The following is a 21,285-nucleotide window of genomic DNA, read 5'->3' on the forward strand; positions in this document are numbered from 1 at the left end:
AACTTCTCTTTCCTACAAGCAAACAAAAATCCTAGGTTTCACTCTGATTGGTTTCTTAAATAAAAACTGTTCAAAGAGAGGTAAAAGTGATTCTAATAGTTTCAGGCTGGCTGGATCACTCTTGGAATTAGGAGTGGGTAGTGGTTATGCCATCTAAATTACATAGGTGAAGACAATGGAGCTTTGAAAATGAAGGTGGGCAATCATCTATAACCATTACAGCCAGGGAACAGTGTGGAGCATGACCTGACTTAAGGAGAGTGAGTACTGTGAGGATACTTAAAGAGTAGGTACAGAAGGGTAAGGGGCAGAAAATTGGCAAATCAGAGGAAGAAAAACTATTAAAAAAAAAAATGCTAGGAAGAGTGTGGACAGGCTGTCAAGAGAACCAAGAGAATCATGTTCTGTCAGCCAAGGGAGGAGTTTTAAGGATGGAGTAATAAAAAAAAAATCATCTAAATTACTTCATGAGTGTTGATTTCATACTTAGTGGATATCCTTTATAATTTGGCTTCTCATGTAAATGTTTCCTTTGAGTGAAAATGTGTCAACCAGAGTTTTGTGGTCTTCAGGGCAGATGTACTTCTCATGAAAGAAAGAAAAAAAGGAATAAATGTGAATTTTGGTTTGTACATCAGTCTCTAGTAAGTCTGGTTGGCGTGAATCATACCCTCCATGTAAATAAACTCTAGGGTCTAACAACAGTAAATTTCTGTCTCTACAGATGGGACCAAACAGGGAACACGGAGTGAAACCTTCAGTTCATTTTCATACCGTGACATGCTTTGCGAGCCATTAGAACTCTCTTTTAACTATAATGGCTTAAGAATAGGCCACAATTTTTTTTAATTATTAGCTTTCCAGTTTGTTATTTTGATTGCTCTCTTTTCCTGTTAAGCTTCCTTTAAGGGCCAGCCAGAAAGAGAAAGCTGGATTAGACTATCCCTGGCACAGATGGGGGGAAGAGCAGGTCATGGTCACCTGCAGCCATTCCAGGTCTAGGGGTAGTTAACTGTCCTTGGCTAGGATGGATCTGGGGGTGGGAATCAATAAGGAAGTGACTAATGCTCAACACCCCAGAAGAGCGAGGGGAGCAGTCTGGATGAGAGAGAAGAAACTAATTCAAACAGAAGAATGAGTACAATGCAGCGATGGGTTTGTGCAGTGGTGGCTGTGTGTTCCAAGGATCTCAGGGAGCGAGCCTGATCTTGTGAGGAGAGCTGGGAGAGGAAACTTCCTTACGGACCAGAATACAAGGTGGAGCATTTATGCAAGCAGTGTCTCACGAAGTGTTCTTGTAAATGCATTTGTTTTAGCTTTTTTTTTTTTTAAGTTATTACAGGGATCCATAGTGGCAGAGTTAGGAATTCAAGGAGACACCAGCGAAATCGTACATCTGAAACAAAATTAAAAAAAAAAAAAAAGAAAAAAAAGAAACAAAATTAGCCAGCTGTGAGAAGAACCCGACTCTCCTCCTCCCCTGGGTTACGTCCTCGCCCCTCAGGCGCGGGACCTCTAGGGGCGGCCCTCCTGCTCGCCCTTCCTCGCCAGGCCTGCGGAGCGCTGGCCGCTACACCCAGGGAGGCCCCGGAACTCACGTTCCCACGCTTTCGGCTGCGGTGCAGCCCCGACTTCGGGCTCGCCGGCGGGCAGGGGGGGCCCCCACATCCCACAGCCAGGTCCCGAGTCCCGGCCCTCGCCGCCGGCCGGCGCGTGGCGGGGAGCCGCGGCCTTCGAGGGCAGCGCCGCGACGCACATGCCCGCGCCCGCCTCCCGCGTCGGCGAGAAGAAAGGGAGCCCGGACGTGCGGAGGCTGACCCGGAGCCTACCCATGAGGCAGCGCGGCGGATCCACGAGAGCGCCCCCCCCCCCCCTTCCCACAGCTCAGCTGCTGCTCCGCAATGGGAGCCGCCGCCGTCGCCGCTGTGTAGTTTTCCGTGCTCCTCCTTTTCCTCCTCCTCTTTCTCCTCCTCCTCAGGGCCCCAGTCAGGCCGATCCGCTCCGCTCACGGTAAGCGCCCCCCGCCCCCGCCCGCCCCGCGCTGCAGCAGGAGAGGCCCTCCCGCGCGGCCTGCGCCGCCTCACTCCGGGGGCGCTGGGCCGGGGGTGTCGAGGCCGGCGCGGTTTGCCGAGAGCGTCCAGGGCGCGGGGGAGGGGACCGGCTGCGCGGCGGCGGCGGCGGCGGCCGGACCGCCATCTTGCGCCGGCCCCGGCGGGGGAGGGATCCCGGCGCGACGCGGCAGACGGCTCGGGGCGGCAGGCCGGAGCCGCGCCGGCCCGGCCGCCTCTCCCTCCGTCTCCTCCTCCGCCTCCTCCACCTCGCCTCCCAGGGCCTGCGCGCCTGTTGGCCCCAGCCTGCGCTCGGCTCTTCTCTCTGGAGACGGCTCCCTTTGGTCGGCCGTACATTTTGTGCGGATGTTTGGCGGGGACCCATGCTTCCCCCACAGCAACGCTCCCCGGAGTCCCTTCGTGGTAGACCGAGGCCGAAGGGGGTGCCGAACTCTCAGGCGCCCGGGGCCCTCGGGCCCCTGACCCCGTGCCCAGGTGCCCAGTCCTCCGTCCCACGCTCACACCCTCATGCTTGTCAAGGGGACTCCCCCCCCCCCCCCGCTCTGTCCCGTTATTGTCTCCAGAAGGGCCCTGAGGAGAGACGTGCAGTCGGATACACAGTTTACTGACCGAGCTTTTCAGGGTTTCACTTAGACGGAAAGAATGAGCTCACTGCGAGGTTTTTACCCGGCTCTAGAGATGGAAGGAGTTCTCCCAACTTAGCTCAAGTTTGAAGGCTTCTAAGGAGAAATCGGCTAGAGAGGAGCAACGTCAAAGTGAACCCGCTTCTGCACGCACACGGGAAGACCTCGGTCCAGAGGGTTCTCTTTGTTAGCCAAGAGTCGCTTTTTTGAAAATTCGTGAACCTAGACTTTATTGTTTTCAGATTTGGACGGGGTCCTAAGAATTGGACGTCTACGAGCGCCATTAGACCTAACACTGAAACCTAGGAGGAGAGTTTTTAAAGTGCAAAAGCCGCCCCTTAGCATTTGTGAGGAGTCCTGCCTTGGGGGATGAGTGACAACTCAGGCTGTCTAATGGGAAACTTGCTGTGCCTTTGAAGGCACTGTTGTGCTTAGAGGATTGTTAGGGCTGTGTGCTCTTGACATCTTAAAGCATCAGTACAGATCCCGTTATGTCTGTATCTTGCATTTGTATCTGACATTGACACGCCCTATTTCCACCTCAAGACCCCTTTTGCATTGGTCTGTGTTTATGAGACTGTTCTCGAAGATGAGGAAAGAGAGCCTCAGGGAGACGTCTTTAATGAGGTCATGGCTAGGAAGTGATAGAACCATTTCTACGACCTTAGGTCCTCTTGATTCCTTATTCAGTGCTCAGTTCACTACATTATGTTTCGTTTTGTGTGTGTGTGTGTGTGTGTGTGAGAATAAGGTGAGTGAAGAGAAGCCTCACCTCACAAAAATGAAGGAATACTGTTGAACTCCTTTTATATTTTTGTTTTTAAGAGTTTACCTCTTAGCTTTTCGGCTTTTTATTACCGAAGTTTTCATGTTATTTTTCATCCAAACATATTAAAAAGTGAAATAATAGCCCAGTTGGACCTTCATTTGTACCCCTACTTTTAAAAGTGTTGCCGTTTTGCCACATTTCCTTTATCTGTCTACATTCTTTTTGGTGAGCATTTATTTTCAGAGCACGTTGCAGATATTATGACAATTCACACCTAAGTCCTGTTGATATATCTATATGGATGTCATAAGAATAAGGCCAATTTTCTGTATAAGCACAATGCTGTAATCATACTTGAAGAATCTCTGCTATCTAATATAGATATGTAGTTACGTATCCACATTTTCCCCATTGTCCAGAAAATGTCCTATTTAGTCCTTTGTCTTGGAACCAGTATCCAATCATGCATTAATTACATTTATTTACGTTTCTTTTAATTTAGTGTAGTTCTTTCTCTCACACTCTCTTTTTTTTTTTTTTTGGATGACATTGCCCTTTTTGAAGAGACCATACTACCAGTTGTCTTGTAGAATAACCCACATTCTGTATCTTACTGACAGTTTCCTCTTCATTAGGTTCAAATTATACCTCTAGCCCCTATATATTCTGTAAACTTGTAGATCTGAAGGCTTGTGTAGATCAGGCTTAATATTTTTGGCAAGAATACTTAAGTCATGCAGTGTACTTCACATTATACAACATCAGAAGGCACGTAAGGGAGGGTTATCCATTATCTTATTAGTGATCCTAAATTTGATCTCTCCAATAAAATGGTGACAGACTATCTTTTCAGACTAAGCATTTTCTTTTGCAATTAGCAAGTAATCTAGGGGGTGATGTTTTGTATTAGTACTGATGTGAATTTACCTGCAGTACTCTGATAATGAAATAATTGGGAGTGGTCTTCTAGAAATGGATGTTTGAGGGTGAAGGAAAGGAGCAATTTTGGAGGATAGGACCAATTTATCTAGTTTAGGGAACTTGAAATTGCTGATGCCCATTGGTATCAGAATCTAGGAGGTTTAGGAGAAAGGAGGCTCAGAAAGTAGATGTCAAGAGATTTTGCCCGCCTTTATTTAAGTTTGCTTGGGGCCCTTGTAGCATTAGGGAGCTGTGATTAATAGAGTTCTGAGGTAGTTAAATGTTGGAGAATTATAAATTTCAGCATTCCCACTTAAGCCCATTTGTACCAGGTAAGTTGTCTAGTCCAGCCCTGCTTTAGTCCAGTGTTTTACTACTCAGAATTGGCTTTATCAGTAGGGGACAGGAAGGCAAAGGAAAGGAATAAATAATTTTTATACACTCCTGTCCCATACTTGCTTTATTTATTCAAGAGAACATTTAGAACCATACCACGATTTTTTTTTTCCTGTACAAATTCAGCAGGGGATGTATCTGAATGGAATAACAATTCTAGTAAATAGAATGTAAACTATAGTTTTAACTGATAGGAAATTGGAGATTGTTGACAAAGTGTTTTGTTCCATTTCGAAACTAACTTTTGAAAGGGGGAGATATATTTATTTATGACATGTTCATTAATTAAATATGTAATTCTGAATAGTTTATCTTTTCCTGCTTCTGAGGACTCATAAGATTTGAGTTTTCAGTCAGCTTATTTTAAAGAAAAAAATAATGATTTATTTGGTAGTTTGTATCAAACGTGTGTTTGAAGTTTTTATTCATTTCTACAAAGCAACTTTTTCTTTTAAAGATTTTATTTATTAATTAATTAGAGACAGAGAAAGAAAGAGAGGCAGAGACACAGGCAGAGGGAGAAGCAGGCTTCATGCAGGGAGCCTGACGTGGGACTCAATCCCAGGTCTCCAGGATCAGGCCCTGGGCTGACGGCGGCGCTAAACCGCTGAGCCACCCGGGCTCCCCATCTACAAAGCAATTTTCTTTAAGGACTCTTAACTATCATTATACAGGAAAAATAGTGCAATTCACCATCTAGATTGAAAAGAACTATTTCTTTTTTTTTTTTTTTTACATTTTAAATTATTTTAATAATTTCCGTTATGTAATTTATAGAATAAATGGATAATACAACTCAGTAGAGCTTCTTCTTCTTTTTTTTTTTAAAGATTTATTTATTTATTTATTTATTTATTTATTTATTTATTTATTTATTTATTTATGGTAGACATAGGGAGAGAGAGAGGCAGAGTCACAGGCAGAGGGAGAGGCAGGCTCCATGCCGGGAGCCCGACGCGGGACTCGATCCCGGGACTCCAGGATCGCGCCCTGGGCCAAAGGCAGGCGCCAAACCGCTGAGCCACCCAGGGATCCCCTCAGTAGAGCTTCTGATTAGAATTTAAACATAAACTCTTTGTATGTATTTTGAAACATGAAAAACAAATATATATCATTCCTCTACTTACATACCACCCCTACAATGAATATGCATACTTTTAAAAGTTTTTATATGTACACAAAGAACATCTTCCTTTATTCTCCCACTTTGAAGATCTGTGTAAAAAAACTGATGTGGTTGAAGGGTTAGGTAAAATTCTCTTCCTTATTCCTGCAAGTTCTTTTCCTAGTTGCATGAGGAATATTCTTCTTGGTAATTGAAGTTTTTCCTAGACACTGAAAGAATTCTCTGCATTATTAATTATTGATCATCATTTTCAAGTTATTTCAAGTATAGGTTCTGACCCTGTTAGTGTATCTACCTGTTCTGTGGTCTTTTTATAATACAGCTCTCTTCATGTTAATTTATGCAAGGTTTTTTAAAAAAGATTTCTTTTTTGAGAGAGAGTGTGCACAAGAAGGGGGAGGGGTAGAGGAGAGAATCATCAAGCAGACTCCCTGCTGAACATGGGGCTTGCTCCCAGGACCCTGATCTCATGATTTGAGCTGAAATCAAGAGCTGGTTGCTCAACCAACAGAGCCACCCAGGCGCCCCTGCAAGGGTTTTTTAATTCATTTACACTTGAGAATGCATTGAGCTGAGAAGAAAAACTAGTTTTTCTTAGGACAATAAGAATCATTAAATATGTATGTAAGTCCAGATTATGTGCAATTAACTTTTCTTGCTTCCCATTTGTGAAAATCCATAGAAGTTCAACCCTGTTCTTCCTGATCTTGTCAAATCAAGAAAATTTCTTGCCGGATAATAGTAAGCCAGTTCTATACTTATAAAAATTTTGTCACAAGTTATATTTCTGACAAATTTTAAATTCTTTTGTCTTTTGTAATTTTTGTATTACTCTTGATTCTGTTCTCATCCCTTTTCTGAAGTTCTGTGTAGATCTATGTCTTTAAAGCTTAGGATGTTTCACTACCCCATGTTGCCAGCTTTGAAAGTATATGTACCTGAAATGGGCAACATTTTCTGAATATGACTACTCATCAGCTGTCATACCTGAATGTGGAATGTGTCCATCTTGTCAATAATGATTTGAGATTTAAAATACTTATGATAAGTTCTAGCTTATCATTCCAGGGTGGGGTTTTTTTGTTTGGTTGGGTATTTTTTTCATGCTCATCATTAAATGCAGTATTTGAAGAATTTTTTGAAACTTTTGATGGTTCTTAAATTTTATTGAAGGGAGGATGGCCATCTTCTTTGCTTCATAATTGCAAGATATTTTCAGTTCTAAGATTTGCAGATACCAGTTAGCATGACCAATCCAATGAATTTAAAATTTTTCCACATCATCTATTTCCTTCCAGTCACCATTATATACATCTGCGTTCAACATTTGTCCACTTATGAACTGTATCAAGTTAATCTCTGAAGATTCAGTCTGAGATGCCCCGACTTTCATTAATAGAGTCTAAAGTGCTTGCTGTCTATCTTTGCATTCATTTTTAAGTTCATCTAATAATTGTGAAATGTGACCTCTGCCAGTTTTCTTTTGTTCCATATTGGACAGAAAATAAAAGTTCTGAGTTCTTAATTACATTCAGTGAAAACTAAAGACAGATGAAGAAGATCAGGATATGCTGCGCTAATAAATGCCACTTTAACCTAAGGATTATTTTGAGTGTACAGCAATCAACAGAATTAACAGAAACAAAAACTGTTTTCTCCTGTTACCTGCCTAGAAGCTGGTCATATATATTCCTTTAAAAAAAAAATTATTTATTCATGAGAGACACAGAGAGAGGCAGAGACACAGAGGGACAGGCTCCATGCAGGGAGCCCCATGCAGGGACTTGATCCCAGGTCTCTAGGATCATGCCCTGGGCTGAAGGCGGTGCTAAACCGCTGAGACACCTGTACTGGTCATAAATATTCCTTTGTGAAGATATTTTCCCCCTGGTAGTAGGAAAAGAAGAGTGGTTCTTACTACTTGAGATGGAAAGTTAATACCAAGATGAGTTTGCATAAACAGACCTACTGAAAATAACCTTTTATCTTCCATTAGTTCTCCCATGTATTTCTCAGTTACTTCTTCATGATTTATTGTCTTTCAAAGCCCTAATCCCCTTTCCTTTGTTAAAATGGTATATAAGACTTTGAGTTTAACCACTTCTTTGAGCTTTACTTCTTTTCTGTGAATTCCCGTGATGTAAATATTAAAAAAAATTATGTGCTTTTCTTTCTGTTAATCTGTTTTCTGTTAGTTTTAATCCACAGGTCCCCAGGTACTGCAACATAAAAGGGTAGAAGTAAAGTTTTCCCTCCTCGATGCAGACTGCAAAGATGATGTCTTCAATCTTATATATCTTTTTGAAAATTGATGCAATATTTTGTGCAAAACAAGAAAAGTGAAAGATAATGCATAGTGATGACTTACTTCATTGTCACATCCTTCTAGGCAATTAAATCATTCTTATGTTTTCTTGGTTTTTTTTGTAAACATGGTTGGGAATATTTGTTTAGCAACAGTGAAATAATACCTAGAATGATGGAAGTAGTAAAATATTTCAAGATATAGGAAAAGTAAAATCACTAAGATCATATAATGTATCTTAGATTTATAAAAGGATTCTATAGGCTCACATAGTAATTGTAAAATACAATGAGATTTATTCTGTTTAAAAGTAATAAAATGTTGTTTGAAGATCTCTAGGAAACAAAAGCCATAAAGTGTCAATCTTTACAGCTAGAACTACTCAAGAAAGAAAAAACTAAAATTGTTTCTGTGGATTCTGATAGTATTCACTGAAGGTTAATGTTAATTTGATCCGTTAGATATATACAGAGCCCCACCCCTTTCTAACACACATAGTAACCCTGTCTGCCTCTCCATCTCCTACCATGATAGTTTTTTCAGCTCTTTCCACTCCATCTCTGATGAATACAGATAGTACTTAGAAAGTTATTCCTTGAGGTTTCTGTTCCAAAATATTTTTGTTGTTACCATTTTTTCTTCCCTTCCCAACTTTACCTTCAGAGCTCCTCTGAGGTAAAAAATGATCAAGTGAAACTCTGTATGATCAGGGTGTACTATTTAGGCTTTTTGGTGGGCTGGATTAAACTAAAATATATATTTTTTAAAGATTTTATTTATTCATAGAGACAGAGAGAGAGAGAGAGGCAGAGAGACAGGCAGAGGGAGAAGCAGGCTCCATGCAGGGAGCCCAATGTGGGACTCGATCCTTGGTCTCCAGGATCACGCCCTGGGCTGAAGGCGGCACTAAACTGCTGAGCCACCTGGGCTGCCCTAAAATATTTTTTATTTCAATTATTTTTCATTGCAAACATTTCTGCTTTTCTGGTTAGTACATTATGATGAGCATAGTGTGATTTTTTTGGAATGGTACATGTTTTGCATCTTTGTGTTTTTAAACAGTGCTTTATACACTGCTTAATAAATGTTTTTTCTTAGAGTTGTGTTCATCACTGAATACTCTCTGTTTAAAATTATTATTTTAGATTGGCATATACAAAATTTTTGACCAGCCAGTATAGCCAGGATAGTAATTTAGCTCTCCTTTTTAAACGGTGGCTTTGACTTGATTTATGTAGTATAGCAGTTCTCTGAGTGTGGTCTTGGGGCCTTGAGGTGCTTTCAAGAGTTCTACAAGATCCTCCCTTAACAACCTACCTTTCTTGTGAGGCTAGATTTTCCTTATTTCAGCAGAAATATGTAGTGCAACAGATTAAATGTAGAAATAGATAAGAGAATACAGCTCTTTATTAAGACAGTTATTCATGGGTTTTTCAAAAATGTAAAACAGTGCCACCTCTCTAAATTTTTTGTTTTAGAAAATGTCTTTCACACAAATATTAATAGTTAATGGATTTATTATAGTCATTTTAAGTAAATTAATCTATCTTAAATTCCTTAGGGTGGGGTTTGTCTACTTCTAAGATTTCATCCTTAGAAGTTAATCAAACACATATTTTCTTTTTTCCTTTTTTTTTTTTTTTGCTAGCTTTGGGGTTTCTTCAGTATGACAACTGCTTGAATGACTTTCATTTGATGGGTATTAACCAAAGCAAAGATCATTAGTCTATGAAATAATTTGCTTCTTGTTTCTAGGCTTCACCCTTGTGTGTTCCTTGTCTTGTGGGTAATTGTTACCTTTGGCAGGTTTGAGAAGCAAAACCTGAAGGGTTTGGGAGGGTTGTGAGTGTTTTATATGTAAGTAATCCTGTCTCCTGCTTTGTTCACTCATTTTGCTTTTCCCGTTCAGTGTTTAAGACTGACTTTACACAGGATTTCTGTTTGCTGACAGAAAGACCCTAATAAACAGAATGGCTTTATTAGTCTTATGGGTAAAAATAAATAATAGACCTCTTAACTTTATTGAATAGAGAAGAAGTAAATAAGAAAATTGACCGTACTTTTTTGATGGTACATTATTAGTATTTGTGTTTGAGAAGTTAAACACAAGAGATATCTTTCTAATCTTTTGTTGTAGACTATAAAATATATTCATAGATCATATTTCATCCTTAAGATAAATGTTTCTTTGAGATGGATTGTATTATCATCATCTGTCCTTTATAGATGAGGGAATTGTGTCTCAGAAAGTTCATTTCATTCATCGTAATACTTATTGGGTGCCAGATGCTGTATATTAATTTTGTAGGGTATAGTGCCTTGGTCTTCCTTCATTCTATCCTCAGCTTTGTAATCTCAGAATTGTGTGTTCTTTTCTTGGGTTAGGTAGCATAGGAGTAGCCTTGCAGCCTGGTAGCACCAACCACTGGTGGAAGTGCCAGTTCCTAGAACATTTGGTTGGTTCTGTACCTCATTGCATTCTGGAAGCTTTTAAGACAAGGATATCCAGCTCTGCATGGATTGATGGAGAGTTACTGAGTTTGGAATTGATACGTGACACAATGAAAACACTATTTTAGGACATGTTAATTTGGTGGTTCTGTGTTAAATGCATGAAGTCAGATCTGGATGCTGTGAGGCTGAGTATAAAGTGAATTTTACAAAGTAAATCTTACTATGGGTGTGAGGTTTTAAGGGCCTGAACAAGTACAGAGTGAATGGAAATGGATAGTTGTAGGAAATATGTTGAAGGAAGACTCTAGGACTGGGGAATTGATTAGGTATGCTAAGTAAAACAGGGAAACATTGAAAAGAACTTACAAGATGGGACACCTGGGGGCTTATTTGGTTAAACATCTGACTATTGATCTCAGCTGAGAACTTGATGTTGGAGTTGTGAGTTCAAGCCCAGAGTTGAACTCTGTGCCAGATGTGGATCCTACTTTAAAAAAATTTTTAAGGTCTTAAAATCAGAAGGATGGCAGTTTCATTGGTGGAAAAAGAGAAGTGCAAAAGTAGAATGAATTTTTATAAATTGAGGTAAGGTTAACATAACATTTAAGTTCACCATTTAAGTTATTTTAAAGTGTACAATTCAGTGGCATTTAGTATACTTACAGTGTTAAACAGCATCAACACTAATCTTGGAATAGTATTTTTACCTTCTCCAAAGAAAACCCATTGCCCATTAAGCAGTCTCTGGCCATTTTTCCCACCCCACAGTCCTTAGCAACCATGGATATACTTTCTGTCTCTGTGGATTTGCCTATTCTGGACATTTGATATTAATGAAATCATACAATGTGATACTACTTCTTTCACTTAGTGTAATGTTCTCAAAGTTCATCCATTTAGCATGTATCAGTACTTCATTTTTTATTGCTGAATAATATTCCATTGCATGGAAACGTTTTGTTTATTCATTTATCAGTTCATGAACCTTTGGTTTGCTTTCACTTATTAGCCATTATGAATAATGCTCTAGAGCTGATTTTTGTGGAGAGGTCATTTTCAGTTTTTGAAGTAATGAATTTGGTTTAAATATCCAGATAGCAGTTTTCAGCAGTTAAGAGATGATGGGCTGGAACTTAGCTGAGAGTCAGAGTTGGAGGTTAATATTTGATGATTGTATATGCTATTGAGCATCTGGAAATTAATAAATCTGTCATTTGGGGAACAATTTGTGTAGGGCTGAGAACTAAATTCTACGAAAAACCTTATTTTACACTATTTAAGGAACAAGAGAATATGGAGAATCTGTATAAACAGTAGAAGATGGGTAGAGAACTAGTCTATTGTATAAAAATTTTTTGAGGAAGATGTTTCAAGAAATTGGGTTAAAACAGATGTGAGATAAGGAAAATGTAAATGAAGAAAGGGTATTTAGCAATGGGGAGGTTATTGGGGTCTTCAGATGGATACCTTCAGCAGAATACTGTGCAGTAGAAAATGTAGTAGCTGTACTGCTGTGCTCAGCTTAGTTTTGACTGACAGAATGGGTGGTGCTAACTAGAGCAAATGGATGCAGGCTAGATAGGGTCTGCAGGGGTTTTACTTGTATGAAATGGAAATGGTGCAAAGAGAGATTCCCCAAAGCCTTATTGTGAAGAAGGATTCTTTTTACATAGAAGCTTTTAATGACTGCTGATTTAGATTGATTTGTAGATGTAAGCAGTCTACTGAAGCTTAGGCTTTTTACTTATTATATTAAAAAATTTTGTGTTATCAAACATGTTAAAATTTTAAAAAGTTGGTTTATCATGATTTGAAATATTGCTCTGAATTAGTATCAATGAAGTAGATTGGGAGTTGACATCAAACAGGTTTATTAAAATGCAATTTATATTGTTTAATTAAAATTATCAACTATGTTTCTTCAGGAATTTACTTGCTTTGAATAAACTAAAAAAATTTATCCTCACTATTGAACTTCAACTTAATTGCTTCATTCATTACATTGAACTTGAAAGTTTCTAGAAAATATTTGGGTATGGTAGGTTGATTACCAAAAGATTTATTCATAATACCAAAATGGCATTTCATAATTCAAGATTCTCAATTAGAGCAGTTTTTTTTAACTAAAATAATAAGTCCCCTTTGTCTGTCTAGACAAAAATTTATATCCTTATACCAGATGGATATATTTATGATATTAGGGTTGGGGTCCTTGGAGATGTTGAGAGTGACCATTTTCAATTACATGATGCTTGAATTTTTCATATTTTTCTTTGGTGATCTGTCACATCTTGAGTTCACTTCATTTCCTGATATTTTAATTGTTCAATACTATTACTATTACTAACAATTACTAATTGTTCAATACTTAATACTATGAATACTATTAATTGTTTTGTTTTATGTTAGATGAAATCTGTGATTTTGGTCGTGTTCCTGGTGGAGGCAAATAGTATATGGCTGAAATCTCTGGCCTTTTAAGTGCCTAGATTTGAATCCTTGCTCTACTCTTAGTTGTGTTATATTGAGCCAGGTACTTCACCTCTGTAATTGAGTTTCTACAGCTGTAGAGTGAGGATAAGAATACTGTCTACCTCATAGAGTTTTTGAGAATTAGACAAAGTGATATATGCATTTAATTAATGTTAGCTAATAGTAATGATAATTGTTATTATAAATAACATAATCTGTAATTATAACATGATAGTGTATAATAAAGTAGTTGTGTTGAAGCTCAACACTAGGAATGAAATTCTCTAGTTTACTCAAAACATGTAACTATTACTAATACTGTTACTGTTATCACTTGAGCCACAAAGAGTAAGTTATCCTCTTTCCTTCTTTCTCATGACAAATTTAAAAATAACTGTAAATAGCTTTCACTTCTACCACCCCCATCCCATAGTCTCATGTTTCCTAGGTTAAATACCTTTAGTCCGTTGACCTAGACAGAGCTTTAATTTTAATTCATTATAATGGACATATGTTGCATTTGCTCTCCAGCATCTTCCCTCCTACTTTTGTAACAGCATGATTTTCCTTTGGGAAAATCTTTATCTTACTGTTTCTTGTTTTTTGTTTTTTTTTGTTTGTTTGGTTAGTGGTTGGATTGTTGGATCTCTACCTCTGGTACTGGGGAGAGCATGGATGTAGGACTAAACCTAAGTGGTAATGTTTGGCTTTGGGAAAGGCATATGACTTAAGCCAAGTTAGTCAACTCCAATGAGAACTAGTCCTCTTGTTAGTGTACTTGAATTGAATGTTATGTTGGAGCTGGTGTGTCTAGACGTTCATAGTGGGGAACCTCTTCTGACGGTAGAAACAACATAGGGAAAATGAAGTCCAGGAATGGAGCTTTATATATCATTGTTTAAATTGTACCTGTATAGAGTTGAAAGAGTCATAGCCAATACACAATATGCCAAGTGGGGATCAGTTAGGAGAGAATGGAATAAAACCACTGTCTCTTTGATTATACAATCAAATTCTGTTATTTTGACACTGTATTACAAATCTGATCATAACAATTCTTGCTTAAAATCCCCTCATTGGCTTTCCATTGTTCTTAGGTTAAGGAAAAAAAAATTCCTAGCGTGATCTGTGTACTATTTTGTTTGACTTCTGTCTTACCTCCTATCATATACCCCCTTGCTTTTCTTTTTCACTCATACTAGTGTGTGGTTGAAATGTGCCCTTTTCAAGAATAAGTTTGATTTTTAACAGTAACCTGTTAACTGGACTGATTTTTTAAAAAGATAGGTACTTAGTTTTCTAACAATAAAGCATTTTATTTTATTTTTCAAAAAATATTTTATTTATTCATGAGAGAGAGACAGAGAGAGGGAATGAGAGAGAGAGAGAGAGAGAGAGAGAGACTGGCAGAGGGAGAAGCAGGCTCTCTGCTGGGAGCCTGACGTGGGACTGGATCCCGGGTCTCCAGGATCACGCCCTGAGCTGAAGGCGGCACTAAACCACTGAGCCAGCTGGGCTGCCCAAGCTTTTTAAAGAATAAGAGGCATGAAAGTGGAAAGTACTGCTTTGAAAATTTGTTTCATCTGCTTAATGTTTGTAAATAAATTTAATAAGTTAATTTCTTTAAAATTTCATAAACACCTGAATTTTATGAAATGAAATTTTAGTTGTGTGTCTTTTTCAATTATATAGAGTTTATTGCTTATGCTTTAATGTTTATATTTGTGTGATTTATATGCCAAGGTACACATCATCATTCTCTGTTTTGCTAACCCTGTTACAATTAATTTCCATGATGCACTCAATAGGTGATGCATATTAAGGTGATTTAAAAGTGGAATTTTTAAAATGACTCTCTGTCCTAAAAAGATTATGTGTGTTTTTAAGATAACATTAAAGTGAATTTTCTAGTATCACCTTGAGATAGTTGGAAATTCTTGAGAGATCACAGAACCAGGGTTGGAAATATTAGATTGTAACTCATAGTTAAAAACCTACTCTGAATCCTTAAAGCTCTATTCTTTCAGGATTAGAATTCTAAAATTATAGACCTCCATTTCAGTATGCCATTAGTCATAAAGACTGAAGAATTGTTTATACAATGAAATAGAGCATAAACCGAAACTTTAAGTCAGTGGGAATGATTTGAATACCTGATTTTTTTGTGGAATTTGTGAGAGGAAAAAAATGACAGATTAAACTTTTCTGAACAATGTTCTAGTGACCCTATGTCATCCAAATCACTCCACTGAAAAACTCTTCTCAGTAAAATTGTTCAAGGCTTAGTGTTTCTTACAGCTAGCTTGTTAATCTTATGCAAAATTTATGAGTTAGTTGAGCATTATTTGTATGTGCTATCTTTATTTTGAATAAAAATTCTCACTATTTAAATGATTATATTAATTTTGGTTTTATATTTTCCCTTTTATAAAACCAAATAATTTCTAAATGTTCAGCTAAGAGCTTGTAAATTCTAGTATAATAACAAAATTGTGATTTGCTCTTAGAGTTCTTGAAAATGATAGGAAGAACAGAGTTAAAAATTAAGATTGATTGGATGATTTCTGTATGTTAGGTACCGAGCTATGTGCTTTTTGTGTATTATCTGACATAATCTTCACTATAACTTTACTATAGTAAAGTAAAGTAAGGCACAGAGATTAACTTGCCCAACATCATACAGATAATAAATGATTGAGTCAGAATTTGAATGTGGCATTCAGTATTCACCATGTTTTACTGTTTATTGTTAATAAAATATTTAAAGTACACAGTATAGAGCTAAATTAAGCTATAGAGATTATTAGTTGAACTAAGAACTGAGACCCAGAATTGTAAAGTGATTTGATTGAAACTGTAACAGTGCTGGGGCTATGACTTGGTTCTTTTGGCTCCTAGCCTAATGCTCTTTTTTTATGTGCAGACTCTACAGGTGGGATTTGTGGAATTGCTTAATCTTTTATTGGAAAGTAAATAGACCCATATCTAGTACATAGCACACCTGTGCTACCCTGTGTGCTTTATATACCAGATCAAATGCATTACCTTTATTTAACACAGTGATATTATGGTGGTACCATAATAGGTGGTACCTATTAATGGATAAGAGTAAATTTTTCAAATTAAAAATTTAGACCTACTTTTCCATTGATTTTTAAAATTTTTGTAGAAAAAATTAAGATACAGTTTTATGTATATATAAGCTGATACAAAAAATAGTAAAATAGGAATTAAAATTATTTGTATGAGCTGTCTCCAACAGTTAATGAATTATTTTCTAAAAAGTCTTTGATAAGTCAATTAATTGGAATTCATTTTTTTCTTCATAGAAACAGGTGTATTAAATGTGGTTATGAAATGAGTCAGTAGCTGTAATTGAGTGTTCTCTTTTTCTGGCTGTTTTGGGGCTAAGTCTGAGCCATAGAAGCTATTAGAGATGTTTTAGAACTTTGAGATTCCCCGCTGCTTATCTTTGCTGGATATTCCACTTCAGTGGCCGCTGATTTAATCCTTCATAGAATTCCATGCCTTACCACCAAAATTCTGAAGTGGTGACCTGAGAGGTTTATATGGTGGTAGTTTTGGCATGCTTGCCAAAGGAATCCATGAAAGTGTTTATTAATCAGAACAAAATATTGTAGTGATTCTTTAGTCCAGTGTTGCCCAGTAGGAATGTTCTGTAGCCGTACTACAGTAGCCACCAGCCACATGTGGCTTTGAGCATTTGAAATGTGGCTAGTAAAACTGATGAGCTGAATTTTAAATTTTATTTAATTCTAATTAGTTTAAACTTAAATAGTCACGTGTGACTAGTGGCTACTGTTATATTACACAGTACAGCTTTAGGCTGAGATTTTGGTTCTGTTTACATCTGAGGATTTCCATCTTTATCATGTGTTTGAGACGCTATCAGTTAGGGTTTTTAAGTAGGCTACTATGGTCCTTAAGCTTTTGAAAGTAGGTTATCTTAAAGTCATCTCTATCGTAATAGGCATTAGATGTCTGTTCATATAGACAAGTCATTCATTAATTGAATATTTGTAAATTGAATACTAATTTCAGAGTTTTGGCGAGATATTTATATGATCACTTAGCAAAAGATATTATATGTATGTCAACTATGTAATATTCAATATAACCATTATTATAACCCAATATAACTACAACAAAAAAATATATGAGTCTCATAAGCTGTGTAATTGTGGCTCTTAAAAAAATATTCTGTCAACTTGGTAGCAGTAGGTCCTTAACAGGAGCAAAAATTGCCACATATTTATTTCCTTGACATATTCATAACACTGATATTAGTTTAGAGATAAACTACAACTATTCAAATAATTAAGTTAATGGGATTTAAATAGTCAGACTTCAGAACTTGGTGAATTCAGTTAAACACAAGACTCATTAGAGTCTCAGGGCACCTGGGTGGCTCTGTTGGTTAAGTGCCCCAACTTTTGATTTTGGTTCAGGTCATGATCTTGGGATCTTGGGATCTTGGGGTCGAGCCTCGTGTGAGGCTCTGTGCTCAGCAGGGGAGTCAGCTTGAGGATTCTTTCTGCCCCTCTCTCCCTCTGCCTCCCTTCCACTCATATTCTCCGTCTCAATCAATCAATCTTTTTTTTTTAAAAAAGATTCATTAGAGTCTTGTGATAGTAGCTAAAACATTTACAAGAGTAACTTCTGAGGTTAATAGTTATTTTTCCGTGTGGATTAATGTATCCAAATAAATTGGGAAACTAAAACTCAGGAAAATTGGCTGAGGATAAGAGAAATATAAAGATTGAATGAGTGTGCATTGTAGTATTTTATGGTTTCTACTATCTAGTTTTTATCTTTTTTTGCTTTATAACTAAAACTTACTTTAAAAATTTATAAATTTTGTGCAACTTATGCTGTTACATGTGTGGGAATCCAGAATAATTCTTGTTTTAAATAAATGAATTAAAATTTCTTTTTGATAATTTTTATTCTACTAGCAGTTTTTAAATCCCCAAAAAATATAGATCTATTAGATTATAAATTTCTGAAGGCAAGGACTGTGACTGATTCATCTTTTTTTTTTTTTTCCCTAGAACTTAGCATGTTATCTGAATAGTTATATTTTTTAGGCTTATTTATTTCTTTAATAATCTATACCCAGCCTGGGGCTCAAACCCACAACCCTGAGAACAAGAGTCGTATGCTCTTCTGATGAAACCAACCAAGCACCCCAATGAGTAGTTATTTTTGAATGAATTATTCTGTGATGAAATATGTCCAATTCATTTTCTTTCCCTTTTAATATCTTTGATTAAAAAACAAAAATAAAATTAAAAAAATTTATTCAAAGTTATATTTTCTTTTCTTTCTTTCTTTTTTTTTTTTTTTTTTTAGTAATACCCAATCATGTTGTTCTGTGAAAAGACTCGGAAGTGGTTGTCGGGCTCAAAGTTATATTTTCTTGTGGAAATAGTTACATTTATATCTGAAATGTGAATAGATTACAGTTAAAGATTAGCATCACTTATATTTGAAAATTCACTTACTAAAACAATACATCATGAAGTGATTACTCATTTTTACAAAAGGATACTTCAAAAAATTATTTGTAAGTTAATAATTCGGACTTCTTCCAAGTAGTGAGTGCTTATTAGAGTCAACGTTTTATTTACTAAATTTGGGTTCATTCAAGAATGAAAAAATTATATAAAGTGAGTTGCAAGTCTGTCAGACATATCAAACTTAAAAATTGAGCTTTTCATAGGAAAAAAATTCAAATATGTACATTTAATTTAATGAGATCCATTCTAATACTAGGTATCTTTATTTTATAGGAAGGAAAACTGAGATATAAATTGCTTTCTTGTCTGGAGTCACATGGTGAGTTTCGAGATCAAAATTAGATCCAAGAATTTCTGAACCCCAAGTTTCATGTTTCAATATTTGGCTTTACTTAACGTGACTCATAAAATTGACTGATATCATGTGTCAGTACTTAGGTGACAATTTACAGAAAGTCAACTCTGCAACTTGATGGGCGACAACCCTTTTCAGCCAAAAAGTAAGTGTTGCTGCCACAACTGATACTAGTATACATATGTGGCTTTTGTACTGATAAATTTGCTTCAGTAGAGAGAAGGAGAGGTAGGCACATTTTCTAAAAGGCAAAAAAAGCCTTAAAGTTATTAGAGTAACAAATGCTCACATAAGAAACAATGTAAATTAAAAACTGAGTAAAGTAGGAATGAAGTGTTTTTTCTTCTTATGCCCAGTGATTTGTATTAATTTGGTATACATAATTACCTATGTTTCTTTTATGCATAGACAAAAAATAATTATTTCTAAAAAGTATAAAACTGTTATGTATCTTTAAAGTTTTTTTTTTTTTTTTTTTTTTCCTCAACAGTATATCCTGGATGTATTGATAGTGTCAGGGTCCTAAGAAGAATGAGGAAGACCTTTGTATTGTTTGCTAAGCTTCTATAAAGGAGTACCATAGACTGGATGGCTTAAATAACAGAAATTTATTTCAGAATTTCTCACAGTTTTGGGGACTAGATGAAAATGTTGGTAGGGTTGATTCCTACCTAGGATCTGTACCAGGCCTCTCTTTGGCTTATAGATGGCCATATGCTTCCTATATCTTTAGATGGTCTTACCTCCAAGCATGTATCCGTGTCCTGAACTTACCTTTTACTGAATTAGCACTTACCCTAGTAACTTCATTTTAACCTTATCACCTCTTTAAAGACCCTGTCTCCAAATAAAGTAATATTGTGAGGTACTGATGGTGAGGACTTTAACATATGAATATTGGAAAAACATAGTTCAGCCCATAACAAACTAATTGGAAACTTTTATTATCCATATACCATGAGTTCCCCTGATTTTTAAAAATTAGACATTGCCTAACCACTTAGTTTCCTAGTCCATAGATTGTTATATACTATGTGCCTACTGCCTATCTAGTGTTTAGAAGGAAGTATACTTCAAAGAACTGCTTGGTTTTGGGACATGTAATAATATTTTTAATCATTTGGCTTGGAGAATTCTGTATGATTAATAAAACAATATAGTTTAGAAAGGAGTTCATGATGTTCATGACATTTGGGAAAATGGGAAGCCCCTTTTTTGGTAGATGGACTATTAATATTTAAATAATGTTAAGATAGAAAATAATTTGTGACATAGTTTTATATAAAGGAAAAAATTTAAAAATTTATAAAAGAATAGCTCTTAATTTGATATGGTATTTCCTTTGTATGCCATCTCCAAAGCATTGGTTCAGTTAGTATCTTTTACAAACCGGTAGAACATTGTCCTAATTTTTAGTTAAAAGTAGAAGTGCTATTATTTTAATATGATAAAAACTTACCCTTAGAAATGACTATATTTAAATGATAAATGAAAGATGTTATCAAACTTGAACGCTGGAGGGTTTTTTTGTTTTAAATAGACCACTCCCCCATCTCATTCTGTATATCTAGTTATATCCACTTATATCCATCTTTGCTGTTACTACGTTAGTTTAGGCCTTCAGTACTGTTTCTCTTCTTCCCCTCTTCCTTTCCACCTTTTTTCTTTCCATTTTAACTTAAAGCAATATATGCACATAGTTTAAAAAGTCAATCTGAAAAAGCTTTAAGTGGCTTAACGATAGTTTCTTAGAGTGCTTATGTGCATATATGCATTTATGTTGTGCTGTCTGTTGCATAATCAGGTTTAACCATTTTCTAATAATGTTCTATCATGAGGGTTTTTGCTTTCTTAGAGCTACCCCTTCCTTCCCTCCAACTATCTTCCAATATAATATCTCAATATTTGATTTAATCCATAGTCGATGTATTCATTATGACTATAATAAATGCTCTTCACTGATGCTTTTAATATGCTCTTATACATATAATACACATATTTACCCTTCTCTCCCATCCTCTCTGCTTTCCTTTCTTTCTTTTTTCTCATTTATCCAGCAATTAATGCTTTTTATGTTTTTTCATTTTCTGTGTTGTATTAAAATCTGTAGGCACGTCTTCCCACACGTGCCTCTCAATTCAGTTTTCTACACAGTAAAACTTTTCAGGTAATCTAAAACAACATTTTAGTCATCTTCTCTTTGGTGTCCTAGAGACATTTCCTCCTGAAGTACTGTTCTAATCTAGTTTGGACTG

The 21,285-nt window shown here is 36.7% G+C and overlaps 1 protein-coding gene across 11 annotated transcripts in view; it reads left to right on the forward strand.

Annotated features, from left to right (window-relative positions):
* Positions 1–1,601: 1,601 nt before the first annotated feature.
* ZNF280D (zinc finger protein 280D) overlaps positions 1,602–21,285 on the forward strand; it is a 124,987-nt gene continuing 105,303 nt past the window's right edge. For 8 of the 11 annotated variants that reach the window (XR_005985249.1, XM_041738459.1, XM_041738541.1 and 5 more), the window contains exons 1-3: positions 1,916–2,010; positions 18,949–18,994; positions 19,107–19,175. Coding sequence is in view for 8 of the 11 variants with exons in the window: in XM_041738459.1 (XP_041594393.1) it covers positions 19,148–19,175 (28 nt within the window). In the remaining 3 variants the exon portion in view is untranslated. Of the gene's footprint in view, positions 2,011–18,948; positions 18,995–19,106; positions 19,176–21,285 lie in introns of all 11 variants that reach the window. The other 3 variants (XM_041738469.1, XM_041738487.1, XM_041738477.1) reach the window with 3 other exon arrangements.

This window comes from Vulpes lagopus, chromosome 2, assembly GCF_018345385.1.
Source record: "Vulpes lagopus strain Blue_001 chromosome 2, ASM1834538v1, whole genome shotgun sequence".
NCBI lineage: Eukaryota > Metazoa > Chordata > Mammalia > Carnivora > Canidae > Vulpes > Vulpes lagopus.